The 20,622-nt window shown below is 48.3% G+C and overlaps 1 protein-coding gene across 3 annotated transcripts in view; it reads right to left on the reverse strand.

The window, feature by feature from the left end:
- The window catches only part of LOC121576673 (zinc finger protein 423-like), a 130,890-nt gene that overhangs the window by 101,372 nt on the left and 8,896 nt on the right, over positions 1 to 20,622 (reverse strand). For 2 of the 3 annotated variants that reach the window (XM_041890020.2, XM_041890022.2), the window contains exons 2-3: positions 10,575 to 10,637; positions 1,568 to 1,774 (exon numbers count right to left, since the gene is read on the reverse strand). In XM_041890020.2, coding sequence (XP_041745954.1) covers positions 1,568 to 1,774; positions 10,575 to 10,637 — 270 coding nt within the window. The remainder of the gene's footprint in view (positions 1 to 1,567; positions 1,775 to 10,574; positions 10,638 to 20,622) is intronic. The other variant, XM_041890023.2, reaches the window with a different exon arrangement.

Consider the following 20,622-nt stretch of genomic DNA (forward strand, 5'->3'; position numbering starts at 1 on the left):
TCTTAAAGAAGAAGAGCCAGAATTCTTGCTTGTTTGTAGGTGACCAAATACTTATTTTCTACCATAATTTGCAAATAAATTCATTAAAAATCCTACAATGTGATTTTCTGGAATTTTTTTTCTTATTTTGTCTGTCATAGTTGACGTGTACCTATGATGAAAATTACAGGCCTCTCTCATCTTTTTAAGTGGGAGAACTTGCACAATTGGTGGCTGACTAAATACTTGTTTCCCCCACTGTATATTCCATCTACCATGGTGATATTTATGTATTCACACACCTTCTTATTCTGAAAACTGCAGGCATCTAGCTACCTGTGATGGGAGCAGTGTTTCCGCTGCATTAATTTAGCTGTGGTGCTTCGTCACGGCAAAATCATTGCCAACACTACAATAAAAAAAGTATAAAATAATAATAATAATAATACATATCTAATAAAATAAAAACATTTTACCTAACATACTCTAAATAATCTGTCTGGGTACAACACCGTTCTAAAGGTTATTTAGCTCTTTGTGCCACATTTGGCAGCCAAACCGAGCCTAGTGGTTAAGAGCGTTGGGCCAAGTAACCGAAATGTTGCTGGTATGAATCCCCGAGCCGGCAAGGTGGAATAATCTGCCGTTCTACCCTTGAGCAAGAAGTTAACCCCCAACAACAACTGCTCCACAGGCGCCAATGATGTGGATATCAATTAATGCATCCCCCCGCACCGTTCTGATTCAGATGGGTTGGGTTAAATGCAGAAGACACATTTCGGTAGAATGCATTCAGTTGTGCAACTGACTAGGTATCCCCCTTTCCCCGTGCACTGTCCCCAAGACAGTGCGCTAGTCAGACATGGAGAGACAGCGTGCCAGTCACTGGTACGGAATAGATATTAGCAACCTCATCCTTCCTCCTCCTTAGCCCTCAAGTAGTTAAGTCTCAACACTGCACTAGTCAAGTCTCAACCCTTCCCCCTCCCCCTCAACCCGCAGTTTCATGAGGCAAGGTCAGTATTTTTTGAGGAAAACTGCTAACGTCTAGCAATTCTACACATTTTTCCATGGGGCAGAGAGAACAAAATTGCAATTTTATAGCTAATCTCATGCTATTCTATACATTTTGCCATGAGGCTGAGAGAAAATGTTGCTGTTTTAAAGCTAATTTCCCTAGCTAGAGAGTCCACCTAGTGTTTACTGTACACATTTCCTACCATTCAACAATATAATAACTGTGCCTTTTAAAAAATTGGATGTAGTTCTGTCCTTGAGCTGTTCTTGTCTATTAATGATCTGTATTATGTCATGTTTCATGTTTTGTGTGGACCCCAGGAAGAGTAGCTGCTGCTTTTGTAACAGCTAATGGGGATCCTAATAAAATACCAAATAACTATGGGAAAAGGGTTATTTGATATGCTTCTGTTTAAATACTGTACAAGGTATTGGATTGATTGAATTGAAAGGTTGTATTGACCTGAGCTCCATGTCCTATAAGAACCCTGTGTTTGTAGATGTAGCCAACCCTGTGGATCTCTTACCTGCGGGCTGGTGGATTTATTTCAGTGTGTGTATAATGTCTTACCTGCGGGGCAGTGGTTGGTGCGGTGGTCAGTCAGCTCGGCCAGACACTCAAAGTCCTGCTGGCAGTTATCGCAGGTGAAGATGGACTCATCGTCCAGGTCATCGTCCCCGATGCGATCGTCATGGCTGGTGACACTATGGTCGCCGTCCTCCAGGGCTGCACGCCGCTCTTTCCTCTCCACCTCTCGGTCTGCTATAGCAGGGACATCTAGAACAACAACGCAGAGAGAGGGAAACTGAGTATCAGCATGGAACACATACAGCTGGAACTTACTGATCTACTGCAGAAAGGCCTGAGGTAATAGAATCAGATTAGTTTTTGATTGAGTCAATTTGTACCAGGAATTGACCCGGACAAGCATTATTTCAGGTCCATCTCATACTAAAGATGTCCGTGCTCACATTATCTGTTTGTGCACTTTTTAATAGAGGGTCTATGTGAGGTGGCATCTGAGGGGGGTATGAGGACTCTGGAGGGAGAAGGCTCATGACAGCCTGTGTGCCCACACTGCGACTCATGGCATACAGTGAGGAGTGAGGAGGACCAGTGGAAAAATCTTCCTCTGCCATTGTGGCTCCATTTTCACACCATATTATCACATTAAACACTCTGTTCCAAAAGGACTGCACTGAGGAGGGAGGGAAAGGGGGATGAGAGAGGGAGGGAGGGAAAGAGAGTGAGAGGGATTGAGAGAAAGAAAGAGGGGAACGTGAGTGCAGAAGGGGAGGGAGGTAAAAGGAAAGAGGGAGTGGGGATGGTTTTGCTGGCTGGCTCCCTAAGGCTCCACATCCTCTCTAATCATGGTGGACTTGTGCAATCAGAGGAGAGAAGGATGAGGCCATTCCTGCGCTCCACAGCTCTGATCAGCTCTAATTTGGCAGTGCCCACTGCCCAGCACTCTGCCCGCAACTCTGCTGCTGGTAATGGGCTCTGACCCACGGGTGGGTTAGGCCTGGCCCCAGCCAATTGCAGCCCCACACTGAAGCCCCACAGCACAGCCTAGGTGTTGGGTAGGTGGTGTTGGGGAGAGAGAGAGGAGTAGGGGTCTGGTCTGGATCAAATAGATAGATACTGGCTGTGGAGGTGCTCCAATTCCACATTCGTCCTCTCGGGGAGAGGTGTGGAGGGTGGATGGACGGATGGAGGGAGGGATGAATGGGCATTTAGGGGGGAGGGAGGGTTATGGCCATCTGTCCAGTGGTGAGAGCACCGTCTGGACAGGGAGGAGAGTGGTCCCTAACTGACGCTACACGGACACAGTCCTACACTGTCTTACAAAGACACAGGCACCTTACACACAGACTACACATACACCAACACATCTAGACATAAACATACCCACATGTTCATTGACATGCACCTTAAATAAACAATCTTTTATCCATGACAGAGGAAATGCATATTAGCAGTCAAACAAAAGCACATGAATTCACAATCAAACTAACATTAAAAACACACACACAAACCCTCATTCCCCCAGGTGCCCTCATGCCAGAGGTATGGGTACTGTGAACTCCAGTACATGCCAGCACAACCTGCTACCATGACAATGAGGGAGGAGCTAGACGGGACCTTGCTCTGCCCCTCTCCACCCCCTCGCTCTGCCCCTTCTCCATCCGTCTACTCCACAGGGCTCAGGGAGATGGATGGGGCTCGGCAGGAGGAAGAGGAGAGGATGAGAGTGCCTGGCACGGTTGGGAGGGTGTTTGTTGGAGGGGGGTGCCCCATGCCATTCAGCACTCCCTCCCCAGCCCCCCATCACCCCTGCTCTGCAGCATCCCCCCTCCAGTAAGTGTTTCCAATCTCTGAGGGAGGAGGGGGTCTCAGGAGGGGGTCCGGCGCACACTTCATTTAGAGGCCTGCTACACAGTTCTGCTGCCTCCATCATTAGGCCTCCCTGGATGTGCCTGCTACTGGGGAAGATTGATACGGCTGTGGCGCACGCCCCAGCTGTAACCACTGCAGCTCCAGCAGTGGCCCTGATAAACACAGAGCACACTATTTATCTGGAGGGAGGAGAGAAGAGGAGAGGGAGGCTGGGGGGGAGCAGGTGGGGGAATTTGGTGGTGGTGGTGTGTGTGTGTGTGTGTGTCGCTGCAGGATATTGGTCCTGACTGGAGGAGATTGGTTTTCAGAAGAGGTGACATACCAGTTGACGTAAACAAAGAGAGCTGGTTTCTCTACCTGGTTTAGACCACGCGGCTGGAATGGATGGCAGGGGCTTTATAGCTACACTACAGACACCGACGCAAAGATGAATACACAGAACAGCTATAGTCTAACATTATCATCCATACAGCAACAATGCCCTCAGAGGCAAAGACAAAATATAGACTACAAAAATCACCCAACCACAGTCAGCATACACATACCTACAGACACACACGTACACGCACACAAAAATAACTACATCTGCCATAATGTGTGCTGAGGTCATTACTAATAAGGCTCTGCAGAGTCGTTTGAGAGTGTTTTCAAACATAATTCAATTTGAGGGGAGGAAACCGAAATGAAATGAGGGCTTACGTTGGAAGTGGTGTCCAAGGAGACTAATGATTTCTAAAAGGCCAGTCAGAAGAACAAGGCCTCTTTATGCCCCCAGGTATATTCTTAGACCCCATATTTCTCACCCAGAAAGCTTACTTTCTTCCTACCTGTCTGCTAGGTTAGAAAGCTAAAGATGCACAGAGCTCTGTCAATAGTTAACGCAATGACAGCACTGCTAAGGGTCAGTTTTCCTCTGCCACTAACAAACAGTAGTGTTCCTAGATTTCATGTAGCAAACACAAATTGCATGTATGTGTGAGGTCAATAAGCTTATACACTCTTAGAAGAAAAGGTGCTATCTAGAACCTAAAAGGGTTCTTCGGTTGTCACCATAGGATAACCCTTTGAAGAACCAGTTTGGGTTCAAGGTAGAACCATTTTTGGTTCCAGGTAGAACCCAAAAAAGGGTTCTACCTGGAACCAAAAATGTTTCAAAACAACAAAAACACCTACCTGACAACTCATTGTATTTTCACAAAGACAGTTTTAGCTGACCCCATTACCTTACTCCAATACTCCCTCTCCCTCTCTACTTTTGCTTGCATATGTTTGTTTTTATCACAAATGTATAGTCCACTCCTGGCTGCACCCCCTCCCCAGTCTCCCATCCAGAGTAGGAAGACTTAATGAGGGCCTGGGGCTCCCAGGGGTGGGGCGTTAGGGACACAGGCAGGATCTGTGTGGCGGGCAGCAGCAGTCCCAGCAGCACACGTCACGTCTCCCTGTGCCAGCTGGAGCTCCGGTCCCCCACTCTGCAGAGTGCCATTATCTCTGAGTCACAGACTGTCCCCACGCCAAGAGGCCGACCAAAACAGACACAAACTCATACACACATTAACCCAAACACATAGTACACACACTTACATACACACTTACAAAAACACATACTATCACACACTCACAAGCACAGTCAGATAAATGCACACACACACACGCGTGCGTTCGAATCCCAGAGCTGACAAGGTGAAAAATCTGTCAATGTGCCCTTGAGCAAGGCACTTGTTCCAGGGTCGCCGTTGATAATGGCAGACCCAGGCTGTGACCCCACTCTCTGAGGGTCTCAGGGAGAGTGGGATATGCAAAAAAATAGGACAAATATAAGCACCCACTAAATTATTGTATTATTATAAACACATTAAGATATTCACAAAACGTGCACCCAAACACACACATCCACAAATACACACAAATCTATATGTATGTTCCCGCTTATGCATGTGTGTGTGTTTATGAGAGGGAGGAGGGTGTCTAATGCTGCAGATAATGCCCATCTCTCTCTAACAGACATGTTTGTGTGGGGTAATTAGATGAAGAGAAGTGAATTAACAGAATCCATAGAGCTGTGGTGTTGTCGAGGAGAGCCCCGCCTTGCAGGGACCCGCTAATTACCGCTCGTTAGGTTGATATGTTTTTTGTCCTCCTGTTTTAACGATGCAAAACTCCAACATGAGATCTGGGAAATAATTAGGTGCTGAGCGATGTGGGCTTAATGGACACCACCAGGCATGCGACAGGGGAGACACCAAAAGACAAAGGCAACGGCAATGACCGAGAGTCTCTCTCTTTCTTCCTAATTTTCTCTCCCCCTCGCTTTCACTCCACCACCAGAGTCCAGCTATCACCATCCTAGTGTTACAATGAGGGGGGTGAATTAGTGGGCAGGTAAAGCAATCTATTCTCACTATTATAGTTCAGCAAATATCGTTTGACTTGGGAAAAAATACCAACTGAAATACAGGTAAAATGGTTGGGAATTTTTCATAGATGCTCCCTCCCCTCCACTCAAAATGCTCAGAACCAAAACCGACAGTGCCTTTTGACATTTAAAGTTAAATTTGATACGATCCCCCTGGCAAGATCCAGTCCCAGCCTTCTGCTCTGCCCTGACCTCTGGAGGCAGTCTCCTATTACTCACACAGTACAGTGGGCACGCAATGATTTGATTTGATTTTAATAACTTGGTCCTACTGTAATACACAGAGGGAGAACACAGGCAAACAGTAAATGGAAGGGGAATACACAGTCACTTTAATGGAGTCCTCAGTGACCCAGAGCGAGCGAGAGAAAGAAACTGTATGGGCCTAGCGGTTTCAGCACAGAACCCCCTCCTGAGTCAGACCTAGATGTTGGAGCGTTGCTGTGAGCCAAGATGGAGGCCTGTTTGGGACACGATCGCGCTGAGAGAGGCGTACATCTGCAGGACACCCGGCCCTGGGTCAGCCAAACACGTCCGGAATACCACCACACTGCCCTCCCTACCCAGCCTGCAGCCTGGGAGCTGGAAAAATACGAGCTCCAAGTTCCACAAGTCCAGTGTTTTTATAAAAAACAACTAGAGTACAAGGCTGCCTTTCAACTCTCTACAGAACACACTTATATACACACACACACACACACACACACACACACCTTCAAACCAACCGGAGGCAGCCAAGTGAAGTATAACATGGATTGGCTGCAAATAGCTCTAGCTGGAGTATGTTTGAGAGGAGATTCAGAAGGAATGCTCCACTTTACTGAGAGCATGAGTCAGGTAGGCTACAGCGGATAGATGGCAACAACGGATAGATATTATGGGATATTCTGAACTTCCAAGATTGAGGTGCATACCATTGTATTCACTCTGCCTGGTAAATTCTTTCAAAAAGAATGTCAGGACTATTTCCTGAGTGAAAACAACATGTTTTTGTTAGGGACATTCAGCGTGCCCAAGGCATATGCCTCTCACCGTACAGGAAAACACGTAACACCTTGTGCACTTTAAAAAGTGACCGCTAATCACTGTGGGAGGTTTACTGGGTTTACAGTGTGAGAATTTGTACAATGTTGTATGGATCTGTAAACCTCCTGAACTGGCCTATAGGCTTCGCGTACGCTGTCAGGTGCATACAGTATGGGTACTAACAAGCGGTCACTGAGCAGGTGCAGCTGGATGCGGCCGCATTGCCTCCGTCTCTCTGGGGAACCCTCTCCTTCTCCCAGTAAACAGGGGGACCTATTTAAAGCAGGCCTCTCTCAACAGCTCCCCTTCCTCTGGCGACTGTGTTTTCACAATAAGTGCGCCCCCCAGGGAGCCAGCGAAGGCTGTGTACCAGGCTCAGAGTGTGTTTCTACCCAAACCCCCACTCCCCCAGAGAGGCAGGGAGGCAGGGGAGCACAGCACCCAACACCAGCGCCTTCACCTAGAGTGGATGATGAAAACCAACAGGCGTCATGGAAGGAAGAGAGCAAATTAAATCACACAAACAGCCTGACAGCTGCTCACCAATGCCATCACCTGTTCCAGCCTGTGGCTTCGCACACACACACAAGCACGTACCTCCTCTTCACACATTAAAACTGTTTTCCTGTTGTTGCCTTACACCATACTGTTCCCTATAGCGATGACACCATAATGTTCCTATAGCGATGACACCATACTGTTCCTATAGAGATGACACCATACTGTTCCTATAGCGATGACACCATACTGTTCCTATAGCGATGACACCATACTGTTCCTATAGCGATGACACCATTCTGTTCCTATAGAGATGACACCATACTGTTCCTATAGCGATGACACCATACTGTTCGTATAGCGATGACACCATACTGTTCCTATAGCGATGACTGACAGGTGACCTAGTCGTCACATAGGATGTTCTGTAGTGAGGTCACAGACAACACCCACGGCCCAATGGTATAATCAAAGACAGTACAGTATGAAGATCGGCAGAAACTGCTTTTCCAATAGAAAATCCCTGATCACGCTTGTAGGCGATGTCATGGCGATGTTGGCTAGCTAAGCTCATGCGCAGAAACACGTCATCGGGTCTAACGGTCGTCTTGCGCCGAACTGCGCAATCAAAGGCACTCCTTCGATATAAAGATGTTTTTCACGAGGTTGGAGTACTAACATGTGCAACTACTTTAGACATTGTCTCAAATCTAGGTTGTGCCTTTAGTTTCCTCGAAAATTTACAACTAAGGAAAAACTTTTCACTTCTCAAATCCCAAACCCCGGCCAGGTCTGTTTTGCAAGTATTCCCAGAAGTCTCGTGATGTTGCGCCTCTGGGTTTAGAAACTCTGTGGTGTAATGGCAGGGCCGGGAAAAACAGCCCTTCTCATTGGTGTCACTGATGCAACGCCAAGCCAATGGCTGAAGGAGGAAATTAATAAAATAATCGAATTCAGCTCCATTACAGCCCCTTATCGGCCCTATGCTCAGGGATATGAGACTACTTTTTCCACCCTGAATCACAGACCACATGGACAGGGTGCAGTGTGTTTGATTGTGTATTTTAAGGGGAGGTCATAGAGAAACCTTTGCCTCACTAAATTCTGCCTAGAAGACAGCCAGTAGAATGTGGTGTTTCCTATCAGTGTGTGTGTGAATTTTAAGCACACACAGTGAGGCAGGAGTGGCTTTCCAACAGGAAGCCTGCAAAACAAGGCTGAACTTCACAGCTCTGATGGCACTTATTAAAAACATCACCACTTATGGCCCCTCTTCCTTCTCCTCAATCCACAGAAATGACAAACGTCTGCATCCCTCTCCAAAAAAAAAAAAAAACTCTCTCTCTCTCTCTCTCTCTCAGAAAGGGATGGGTTGTTTTTCTCTCTCAGGGAGGCTTGGGTGGAGGGCGGGGGCAGGCACCTCCGGCCAATTCCCCTGTGGGACAGACCGAAGGGGCCCTCGGAGGTCCTTAGGGGCACGCAGGCAGGGGGGGTAGGGCTGTTTGGCTCTTCCCTGGGTCTCCCCCTCAGCCTCCCCCTTGCTGCTCTTTCCAAACTCAACACATTTTCCAGAGAAGGGAAGATTTGAATTTAATATCAAGAAAAGCCTGCCAGTGTCCTTGTCGACATCATCTCGTAGGGAAAAGGGAAGGAAGATGTTTTATCTTTTTAAATAAAAAATGCCCATGAACACAGGAGAACAAACACACTGAGAGAGGGAGTGAATTGATAGAGAGGAAAGAGAGAGAACGAGAGAGAAAGGAGAGAGAAAAGAGAGATGGAGATGTAGAGAAAGAGAGAGATATAGATAGAGAGTGTGTGTAGGGAAGAGGTGAAGAGAAGTAGCAGGGAGGAAGAGAGCAGAGCTAGAGTGAGAGCACAGGGACTCCCCTTCCTGCTGTATCTCACACACACAGCACTTTCCAGCCACCCAGGACCTCAGTCAGCACCCCCGCAGCAGCAACAGCCCCTGCCCCCTGAGGGGAGTTAGCAGAGGGCTGGGGGGGGTGCACGTCATCATACCCCAGGGCCTCACTTTCCATTTCCCCTCCCAGGAGTGAGGGAGGGCAGAGTGAGCGAGATAGAGCACCGTTTACATATAGAACCTTCAGCTCTCTTATCTCTCACAGCTCTACAATAAGACAAGTAATATTCCCCTCCATAATGTTACACTGCGGGCTGATTCAGACTACAGTAGGGCCAACATGTCACCATCACCATAAGCGGTCACTATCCTCATACAGTGTTCTGTAAAATTGAACCACTTCAAATCAAATCAAATCAAATTTTATTGGTCACATGCGCCGAATACAACAGGTGCAGACATTACAGTGAAATGCTTACTTACAGCCCTTAACCAACAGTGCATTTATTTTAAACAAAAAAAGTAAGAATAAAACAACAACAAAAAAAGTGTTGAGGAAAAAAAGAGCAGAAGTAAAATAAAGTGACAGTAGGGAGGCTATATATACAGTAAAATAAAGTGACAGTAGGGAGGCTATTTATACAGGGGGGTACCGTTGCAGAGTCAATGTGCGGGGGCACCGGCTAGTTGAGGTAGTTGAGGTAATATGTACATGTGGGTAGAGTTAAAGTGACTATGCATAAATACTTAACAGAGTGTGTAGGGAACTTATCTGTTGCATTATCTCCAGGTAGGCCCTGATACAGCTATACCAATGACTCCATGTAGGGTGCTACTGTGGATCTGCACTGCATGTCAAACAATTGAAGTGGGTGCCATGCTTTAATCAAAGGGACCCATAAATTAAATTTAACAAAATTATCTTGATTGCATTCACCATGAGTCTATTTGGGCCCATCATGGACCCATCTTACTGCTGTGCTCTAGGACCTATGTGAATAGCTGGATAGAGCAGGCTGGGAGGAGGGAGGACAGGGGCGTTGATTCAGTGCAACTACTTTACCACCAAAACCTCAAAACAGGATGTGAGACCACTGGAGCACCAGAGCTCTACCTGCCAGGTCTGGACATCAGCCTCCTGAGTCTTGTGAAAAGCTCTCCCTCTCTCGCTCCATACCTCCCTCTCTCATTCCCCTCTCCCTGCGCTCCCTCGCAGCAGAACATTATGGGCCATGTGGAATTGATATTATAGATTCTGATTCAGTGGGTTGTCTGGTGGAAGAGCTGGAATGTAACATACAGTATAGAATCTAATCTGTGTGTCGGACCTGACATCTTCCTGGCAGGCTGCACACTTCCAATAACAAAGTGGATACCTGTTTGGGCAGACGATGAATCCCAGTTCCCTGCAGACTCCGACGACTCGCCTTCTTCCACCGCTAGAGAGAGAGAGAGAGGTAGGGGGGGATGCTTAGAAATACATACAGTATCTGTAGGATTAAATCCTTTTGTTATTTGGTTTAACTGACTCCACATACGACCATGCTTTAAAAACACAAAGGTAGACATCGAAGTAAGTGTTCAATCATTCATTAGCTGGGTGGTTGGGTGGGAGAAAACATCAAAAGGTCCCCTGTCTGTCTGTCTACCCTGAGGTGACTGTGTGCCTGTAAATGTGCTCTCTGTGTTTTGATTTCGTGTACTAATTTCAGAAGTGCAATATACTGTATGTAACAACAACAACCAGATCAGAACAGGGACGTGTGATGAAGGTTTTCCTGGGCACTGCAGAGGAAGGAAGCTCCGCTGGCACACAAACAGGAAATGACAGTAGTCAGGACACAATGAGGACTCCCTCCCTCCCTCCCTCCCTCCCTCCCTCTCCTCAGGGGTGGTCAGAGTGGACTCCTCACCTCCTCACCAGACCAGTTAACACTGTATTTCATATTCCCCTACAAAGCCAAGGGCAACAGGCTCAGTTTTCCTTTCTACAACCATTCCATCTTCATTTCATGAGTGTGATCCAGAGATCCAGTGCTCGGACCAGTGTGTCGGCCAGAAGGCCCAGTCCGGATTGGCCTTGTTGCTGATGGCCTAGAGCTAAAACCAAGCAGGCTGCCAAACCCCTGGAAGACCAGGGTCAACTCTGGTCCTGCACCATAACATCTCTCTCCATCGCTCACTATTCCTCTTCCCTGGAGTTAGCCAGGACTCTGTTCAAGCTGAAGCGCTGCCATTGGTCAGCTCACTCAGTAGTACCTTTTCACCATTAATGGAGCATTCCCATTGTACAGGAGACTCAGAAGCCATATTTCTATTTTTCCATCCTAGGTTAGAGAGTTACCTGTATCTGTGTTTCTGAGGAGAGATCACTCTCCAGGCATGTTTGTGGAAAACTGTGGGCTGGATGAAGATCCTGATCCCATTAGGACTGTGGTATGGGCCCATCCTGCTCTTAGATCCTCCTATTGGACTGTTACTGAGCTCAAGGTATTTTCAGAAAATATATAATTTGTCAAGCCATCCAATACCAACGACTGTAGAAGTCTAGAGTCAGTTGACCGGAGGTCTTCTTTAAATAGTTCTAGCATGCAGTGGACTTCTTAATTCCTGAAGACACTGCTTTCCCAGTTGAGGAAGAAAACCGCTAAATTACACCCAATCAGGGCTTCCCTCATCTTCCATTTAGCGCTTCATTCGAGGGGGAATAGTGGAGTGTAGTCAGGCAGAGAGGAGAGCAGAGCAGGGTAGAGGAGAGGAGGTGGGATGGTGCTTTATAGAAACACAACTACCCAGTACTACTGTGCTCAGTTAACCTGCAGGCAACAGCACACAACAACCCCGTACACGCACACAACTCTCCACACAGCTCCCTAGCTAAAACAAGCTCAGGGCACTACCAGACCCCAGCCTCCCACACAGAGCTACAATGCACTGGGAGTAATACAGCAAACCCATCCATCTCTGATGGGAAGCGGACAGGATCATTAACGGCTTTAAAACCTAATTTAGGATTGTGGAGATAACGCAGACATGTATTGATCGGTCTGGGCTTTCTAGGAATTATTTATCTCGAAATGTTGCCAGATTTTTATTTTACCTTATTTAGATTGCATAAATCAATCACTGGGGTGGAGTTCAGAGGAAATGCAGATACTCACACTATCTCTGTCATACAACCAAACAGCCATACACAGAGTCTTATTGCTATGGAGAGGCAGGGTAAGGGAGGGGTGCAGGGTATGGCCAGTGCAGGGTAAGGCCAGTTCTGGCGGGCCGGGATTTGGGGCTTGGCCCTACACAAGACGGGATACAGATGTTTCCCGGAGCGATGGGTCCTGGGCAAGACCAACCCCACACTCCTAGAAACACATTCTGAAAAGAGCCAGTGGAGGATAGAGACAGACCTCACACCACGATCACCAGGCAGCCAAACAAAACAAGAGAAGCAGACAGAGAAGAGAAGGGGTGAATAAAGAAAACGGTCATTAGAAAGAGATAAAAACACCATTCTAATAAAAGCATTTTCGTGATTTGACTGTGGGGAATTGCTCGTCTTCATTAGCAGAGAGGATATATTTATTTATCTCCAGATTTCCTCCTCCTGCCTGCGTCCCATGTGTACCTAGCACTGTTCATATGAACCCTGAAGCCAGCGGGAGGTAGAGAGAGTGGGAGTGGGAGAGTAGTGGAGGGGGAGACTGCTAGACAGAGGCAGAAAGAGAATGTAAGGTAGGGAAAGTATATACACTACTACTTTATACAGTAGGCCCCTCCCCTGTTTTTAAATTCCCTCAGAAACTCTGTGACATCATCATTAACCTACAGTAAAACTGCCCTGTGAGAGGAACGGGTGGTCTAATGACTCCAACATGTTTCAATAGGTTACCTTGGATACCCTCGGTTTCCTACGCACACTGACCAGCCTTTGCCAAATCACACATCGGGGCTGTGAGAGAAATGGCAAACTGATACCTATAACTCAACAACCAGAATGGGACCCACCTCTGCTGCCATCCCCTCCTAGTACACTCACCACTGCTGCCATCCCCTCCTAGTACACTCACCACTGCTGCCATCCCCTCCTAGTACACTCACCACTGCTGCCATCCCCTCCTAGTACACTCACCACTGCTGCCATCCCCTCCTAGTACACTCACCACTGCTGCCATCCCCTCCTAGTCCACTCACCACTGCTACCATCCCCTCCTAGTACACCCACCACTGCTGCCATCCCCTCCTAGTACACCCACCACTGCTGCCATCCCCTCCTAGTACACTCACCACTGCTGCCATCCCCTCCTAGTCCACTCACCACTGCTACCATCCCCTCCTAGTCCACTCACCACTGCTGCCATCCCCTCCTAGTACACTCACCACTGCTGCCATCCCCTCCTAGTACACTCACCACTGCTGCCATCCCCTCCTAGTCCACTCACCACTGCTGCCATCCCCTCCTAGTCCACTCACCACTGCTACCATCCCCTCCTAGTCCACTCACCACTGCTACCATCCCCTCCTAGTACACTCACCACTGCTGCCATCCCCTCCTAGTACACTCACCACTGCTGCCATCCCCTCCTAGTCCACTCACCACTGCTGCCATCCCCTCCTAGTACACTCACCACTGCTGCCATCCCCTCCTAGTACACTCACCACTGCTGCCATCCCCTCCTAGTACACTCACCACTGCTGCCATCCCCTCCTAGTACACTCACCTCTGCTGCCATCCCCTCCTAGTACACTCACCACTGCTGCCATCCCCTCCTAGTACACCCACCACTGCTGCCATCCCCTCCTAGTACACTCACCACTGCTGCCATCCCCTCCTAGCACACTCACCACTGCTGCCATCCCCTCCTAGTCCACTCCCCACTGAGGTGTGGTTTAGCCCCTCTTTCACCAACTGGGACCATTTCCACAAATCATAACCTAAGTTATAGAGTGGGTGTACCCAGTATTGGTATAGGCTGATGAGAACCTCCTACCAGGTTCCTTCCAGACTGTTCCACTACAACAGTCCACTCCCCCTCTCTAAACACCTGTATGTTGAATGTTAAGCTGAGTATGCGAGCTCCTAGCTCCCAGAGGGAGCACATTGTGTTTAGCAGCATTGCAGGGGCAGGCTCCTCTCCCTCCCGCTCTCGTTAAACTTTTATTTCAGAGGAGGAAAAAAAAACACAGATCCCCCATGGGGCACACACAAACACACAAACCCAATCCTTGATACAATTTATTTCTATATTATTGAAATTCCTTTTCTGTTAATTGCTGCTCCGGTGGTGGGAGAGCGTGCTGCTATTTGCATTTCTGGGCCCTGTTAAGTAGTGTTAAGCTGCAACATTATGGGACTAAAGCTAATGTAGCTATGGTTGCGTTGCTGTTGGCAACACAGCAATCCGCGAAGTAGCGAATAGCGCGAGGGTAGAGATCAAATGAGCCACTCTCGACGACATCACAAACAGCAAGCATGAATTTACCAGATAAGCCCATGTACCCATAGGGGGGGGGGGGGGACGTTGTGTTCCAATTGTGCTTTTTCTAAATGAGAGCTTTAATTTATCCAAGGAACGGTGCGTGTGCTCCTCCACACAAAGCAAACAGGGTGCAGGGGACCTCAGGGCACACACCCAGACCCCCCTATCAGACAAAGAACCTACCTCAGCCTGTTCATACAACCCCAAAACACAACTGTGCTCCTGTCTACCCAGGGGAGGGCCTTTCATTAACAAAGAGACTGCAGGTCAGGCAGCCTCAGTCTGCAGCCTTGTCCTTCTGTTAGCACACTGCAGAGTACAGAGATATAGTGCTAGACACAGACACAGAAAGAAAGGATGGTTAGAGAGATAAAAGGCTGCTATATTATGCAGATCGGATAATGAACAATCTAACAGTAAGTGTGAGCTATGTGAGAGCGCTGCAGACCTAACCAGAGTGAGAGCACAGAGGAGAGAGAGAGCAGTGGAGAGAGCGAGAGCACTGGGGAGAGAGAGAGCACTGGAGAGAGAGAGTGGTAGAGGGAGGGAGAGAGTAAGTGGTCTCACCTGGGCCCAGCTCCATTGCAGCAGTCTACAGGAGAGGTAGACGCAGAATGCGTAATGTGTGTGGAGTTGCTCCCCTGGCCAGGAGAGGAGGGCCGCACAGTCCTGTTGCTGGCCCCCGGCCATTCTGTCTGATTAAGTCTTCTACACTTAAAGGATAAAACCCTGCTCTCCCCCTTTCCCACTGGAAGCCATTAGCAGCCGCCCATTTGCAGATCTATGTTTGTGTGTGTGTGTGTTGTACAGAGCACGTGTGAGTGTATGAATTTTAATGCATCCGATAGTGTGTGTGAGTGTACAGGCCTGTGTGTAAGTGTGTACAAGAGTATGCGTGTTTCTTTAAGAACAAAACTGCAGCGCAACACCTTGGGAGCCTACCCGACAGGAAGCAGGAGTTTGTTTTGCGGCTCAGAGCAGAGCCCTGCTAGAGCCTCAGCCAGATCCCTTCATTAACATGGACGCTCACTGGATCCACAGGGCCCCGGCCCTGCACCACCCCATACCACAGCACGTACCCACCACACTACACCACATCGCAACAAGCAGCTATTGCGCAGTCCGCAGCCAGACACACAATCAGGCCTCTTGCCCACGGAGCAACACACACACACACAACATTTGTAATCCCCACCCCATTGTACCTGAATGATGGCGGTTTGATCTCCAAACATAAGGTGGAAGAGAGCTCCATCTCTATAAATGTGTAAAACAGACATAGAGAAAAAGAGAGCGCCTCCCTCCTGATCCTCCTCATAATACAGAAACATGAAAGAGGTGAAATCATTACAAACTCGCAGTGTGTTTCCCCCAACACTCCACCGCGCTACTTCCTGGTTCTATTAGCCAAGCACAACTGGAGCCGTTCTCTTTTAAAAGCCTTTGGCTGTTCACTTCTCTTCAACTCAAATACGATGTCAGACTGATAGAATGCAACCTGAACAACCCCAAGACAGACGGAACACTAACATCTAAGAGCTGCCTGACTACTGCCCTTTTTACTAATGGTGCACTTGTGTCTTTTCAAACATAATGGTCCTCTACGACTCGTCCTCACACACTGCACTGAGCTATAGCCAATGGCTTTTCCATAGACATAGCAGAGGGAAAGACTGCGAGTCTTGGGTTTCAAGATCATTAATAAAAGATAAAAGCCTGGCTTGTTCTGCATGGCTTAATGGCTTTTAATAGCTGGGAGAATGATGTGGACATGCACAGTGCAGTCTGCATGTGATGGACCAAACCCTCCTAGGGAGCAAGCAATGCTACTGACTACACACATCTACTCACACACACACACAGCCCTGCTCACCTGATCTGACACACACACACACACACACACACACACACACACACAGCCCTGCTTAACTGAACACACACACACAAATGCTCTCCCATTCTCCTACACACACATTCACTCATGAAATACTTATTCACTCTGCCTGTCTCACCCTCTCTCATCCTCTAACATACGTACACAGTTGGGGATTAGGACTTGGTGCTAGACCGAGTTCACTCTTGCGGTTCACTGCATCGTGCGGAGACACACAAACACACACAACTGGAATACAAGAGAATTCCTGTGCCAGTGAAGAGAGCTGAACATCATTGTAGTCTTGACTCGAAGGCCAGCAGCCACGGCAGACCAGTCTGCTTCCAGACAAACTGACTGGCATGTTGGTGACTTCCACAGGGAACGACTAAACCAACTCACCACTAACAGAAAGACAACAACAATGCAGTCATATTTACAGAGCTATAGTCATTCATCACAGTGATGGGAGAGTATAGTGCAGCCCATTGCTGCATGTGGTTCTGTGTGGCTCAGTTGGTAGAACATGGCGCTTGCAATGCCAGGGTTGTGGGTTCGATTCCCAAGGGGGAACAATATGAAAATGTATGCACTCACTACTGTAAGTCGCTCTGGATAAGAGTGTCTGCTAAATGACTAGAATGTAAACGTATGCAGCAGTCTGTCTGCTCTGCATCTCTATCCCCCAGTTTAGTTTATTAATTCGACCATTTAAAAAAAACAAGCACGCATTAAACTTGAAAAAGCCATACATGCACATTAGTAAAATCATGGAGGATAACACACAGTAAAGTCTGGGACTTATTTCCATTGTGGTCCTCTTGAGATAAGATGGCTAGGCAAGATCCAACACGGTTGAACACAGTATGACAGCTTCACCAGAACGCACGCAGGGCCGCATTGTCTGGCCTACCGTTCCTTACTCCCCAAACAAATGGGCACAATGGCAGGGATGCCAAATCCCAGGGTGCTCCTCTGCGCAAGTGCGGGCTGAGAGAGGATCTCTCATTGGCTGGCTGTAGTGTCCCTCTGGTCTGTGGGACACTGTGCCACCACTGACCAAGCGTGATGCCAATCTGCAGCCCAAGCCGTCCAGAGCTCTAACTTCAATGGCCTGTCCTCCAAGCCACCACTATGGGACAGGGACAGAAGCTGATTAACCAAATTATTTTATCAGCACTGAAACCGCTCTACAGCCCTAAAAACACAAACCACCGGCCAGAAAAGCACAAATGGGGGAAAGGGGGAAAACAGCAGAGCTTAGATGGCACAGAGAAAAAACACAAAGCCTGACGGGGCCCACAGCTCTGTCTATCTCACAGAGGACATTACGGCTCCAAAATCCTGTCGAGCCGTCCAGCTGCTCCCCCCCTACCCCCCCTCTCATACCCCTACAGCCCCATCTCTACAGGAGCAAGGGTTTATGGGTCTAGAGGCTGGAGAATGCCGGAGAACTGAAGGACAAGCGAGAATGGAAAGAGCTGTAGAGAGAGAGGAAGCGAGGATAGGGGTGGAAGAGCAGAGGACGGAGGATGGGAGTGTGGGTGGATGGCTAGTAGCAGCGGTTGTGGGGTTTTAGGTTCTGTTTCCTCAGGCAGATCTTGGCTGATGCCCTGGGGAGAACCTGGCTAGTTGGAGCCAAGCAGAGCTCTGTGAAGAGTAGGCCATCTCCCTGGCTTGATCACTCACTTTCTCTCTCTTGCCTGGAGCATGCAAGCAGCAGCACCCACGCCAAGACCATGCCTTAGGCCCAGCTCTACAACTAGAGGAGCACTGGCAGAACCAACACCAGACACAAATCACCAGATACAGGCCTATGCCTTTACTTCTTGGAGAGAGTCAATGGAGGAGCAGAATGCCTACTACATTCCTCCACAAAGTAGAGTTCCACAGCAGGACAGGATCCATCTGGCTGGTCTCTCTAACCAACACCAGAGCAGCAGAGCTGAGCGGTTTCAGGTGTGGAAGGCTCTGATCACTCTCTGTTCACTGGTTCAAACAGAGACAAACATCCAAGTGCATTAAACACGCTCTGTTAGTACAGGGTCTGAATTCACGGTCATGTGAGAGCTGGGATACTGGTGACTCAGTGGAAGGGAGAAAAGGGCCAAAGGGAAATGGAAGACAGTTTCCTTTAGATAGGCCCATTCTCTTGTTTACACTCACAGGATAGGTCCCGTGTATTTATTTCTCACACACACACACACATCCCCTTTGTACACATGTCACACTCCTGGCTGTGCTGTGTTGTTGTGTTTGTCGCTCTTGTCGTCAGCAGGCGTTTCCTGAGGAAAGCCCTGGTTGCAGAGTCAACTCTCCCCCTTCCTTTTGATTCTGCACCGTCTGCGCCTGCCTGCGCTACCTTTGTCTCAGGCAGCTAAGGAATCCACACGCTCAGCCTCAGATACAGCGCCAAGAGCTTATCAGCCGACAACAAATCAACCTCTCAACACCAAGAGAGAGCCACAATCAACTTTATAGTCATATACACACACACACACAGGCACCCTGACACACACTCACACAAACACGTCTCTGTCATGTTAGGGAGCAGACAACAGTGGAAGATTAAAGGGCCTCTCAGATCTCAAATGTGGTTTTTTTCTCAACTGTCAGAGCAGAGGGGGAAATGGTTTCAATATACCTCTAGCATGTACATAAAACACCAGAGAGAGAGAGAATGAAGGAGGGAGGGAGAGGGGGGTAGAAAAAAGGAATAGGAATGTGTGAAGACAAAAGCAGACATGATTAAATCACAAGGGCTGCCTCCCGCTGTCATTGAATGCGACACAGGTTCACAACAGAACCCACTGGGGAAGCGACGAGGTATTCACGTTCCAAACGCTCCGCTATGGTGCCATTAGAAGGGGACGGGACAGAGAAAGAGAGAATGCAGTCCCTGCCCCCCCACCCCCACTAGCTCCCCATCCAAAAAGGCAGCATTTGACTGGTGACCTAGGAGGAGGAGGAAGGCCTCTCTGGATTAGAGACCCTCATGAGACCCTCCAGGAATAGATGTTCTGCATAGAGTTACACCAACACCAAACAATACCGTACCCACGTACTGTTCAGCAGCATGTACAGATAGTGAGACAGACACACTCATATAGACATGCAGAGACAGGGAGAACAACACACACATGCAGAGACACAGACATGCAGAGAGAGAATATGCATGCATACACACACACACACACACACACATACACACTGACAATGGCATCAGACTCAGAGAGGACCCGGGGCTGCTTGGGAGAGAGAGAGGCAGAATGGGGACCCTTAATTGCCTTATCCTGTAGTACAGGCTGGGGAGTGCTTTTTGACTTGAGATTCCAATTTCACGCTAAGGCATTATTTAGTTTGATACAGACTTGATTAGGCATTACAGCAGGACCCTTTCTGGAGGAGCTTTGTGGCTCTCATATCACTGGAGGACAGATTAACTTTGCAGTCACGCTCCATCTGAGACCCACCGCCTCACACTCCTCACACAGCCTGCTGCCGGTCTGCCTGCTTGGTGTGTCATGGGAGGGTTCCTCTTATCCCAAACACAAACACATTCAACGTTCACCAACACCAGTCTCCTCAATCACTGCCACTAAGTATAGCCAGATGGACCATGCGTAGAAAGGGAAAGGCTTACAGGTGAAGTTGAGGTGAAGGTGCATGACACTATGCAAAACCCTAATAACTACCAACTACTACTCTACCGTAGAAGGAGAGAAGGGCATTACAATGGACATGGTGATGCAGGGCACCACCCTCCTCAATCCTCCCCCACCTACCCATGTATTTTTGGGGAAGAGGAGAGGATGGTCCCTGGACTGCCCATCAACACGGCTGGACCAGCAGGCTGAGACAGGCCTAGACTCTACATTTTTAAAGCAAAGATCCATCGACCAACACACGGGCCCCACAGTCCACAGCCCTGTCCTCTCACCCGGCTATCTCCTATTCTCTTTCTGCAGACTCTCACTCCGTCTCTCAGCCCCTGTTTGATGGTGACATAAAGCATTTATTAGGGGAAAGATAAACAAGCAAGAAAAAACAGATGTTATATATCTTTTAAGAATG

The sequence above is a fragment of the Coregonus clupeaformis genome, chromosome 29 (genome assembly GCF_020615455.1).
Source record: "Coregonus clupeaformis isolate EN_2021a chromosome 29, ASM2061545v1, whole genome shotgun sequence".
NCBI lineage: Eukaryota > Metazoa > Chordata > Actinopteri > Salmoniformes > Salmonidae > Coregonus > Coregonus clupeaformis.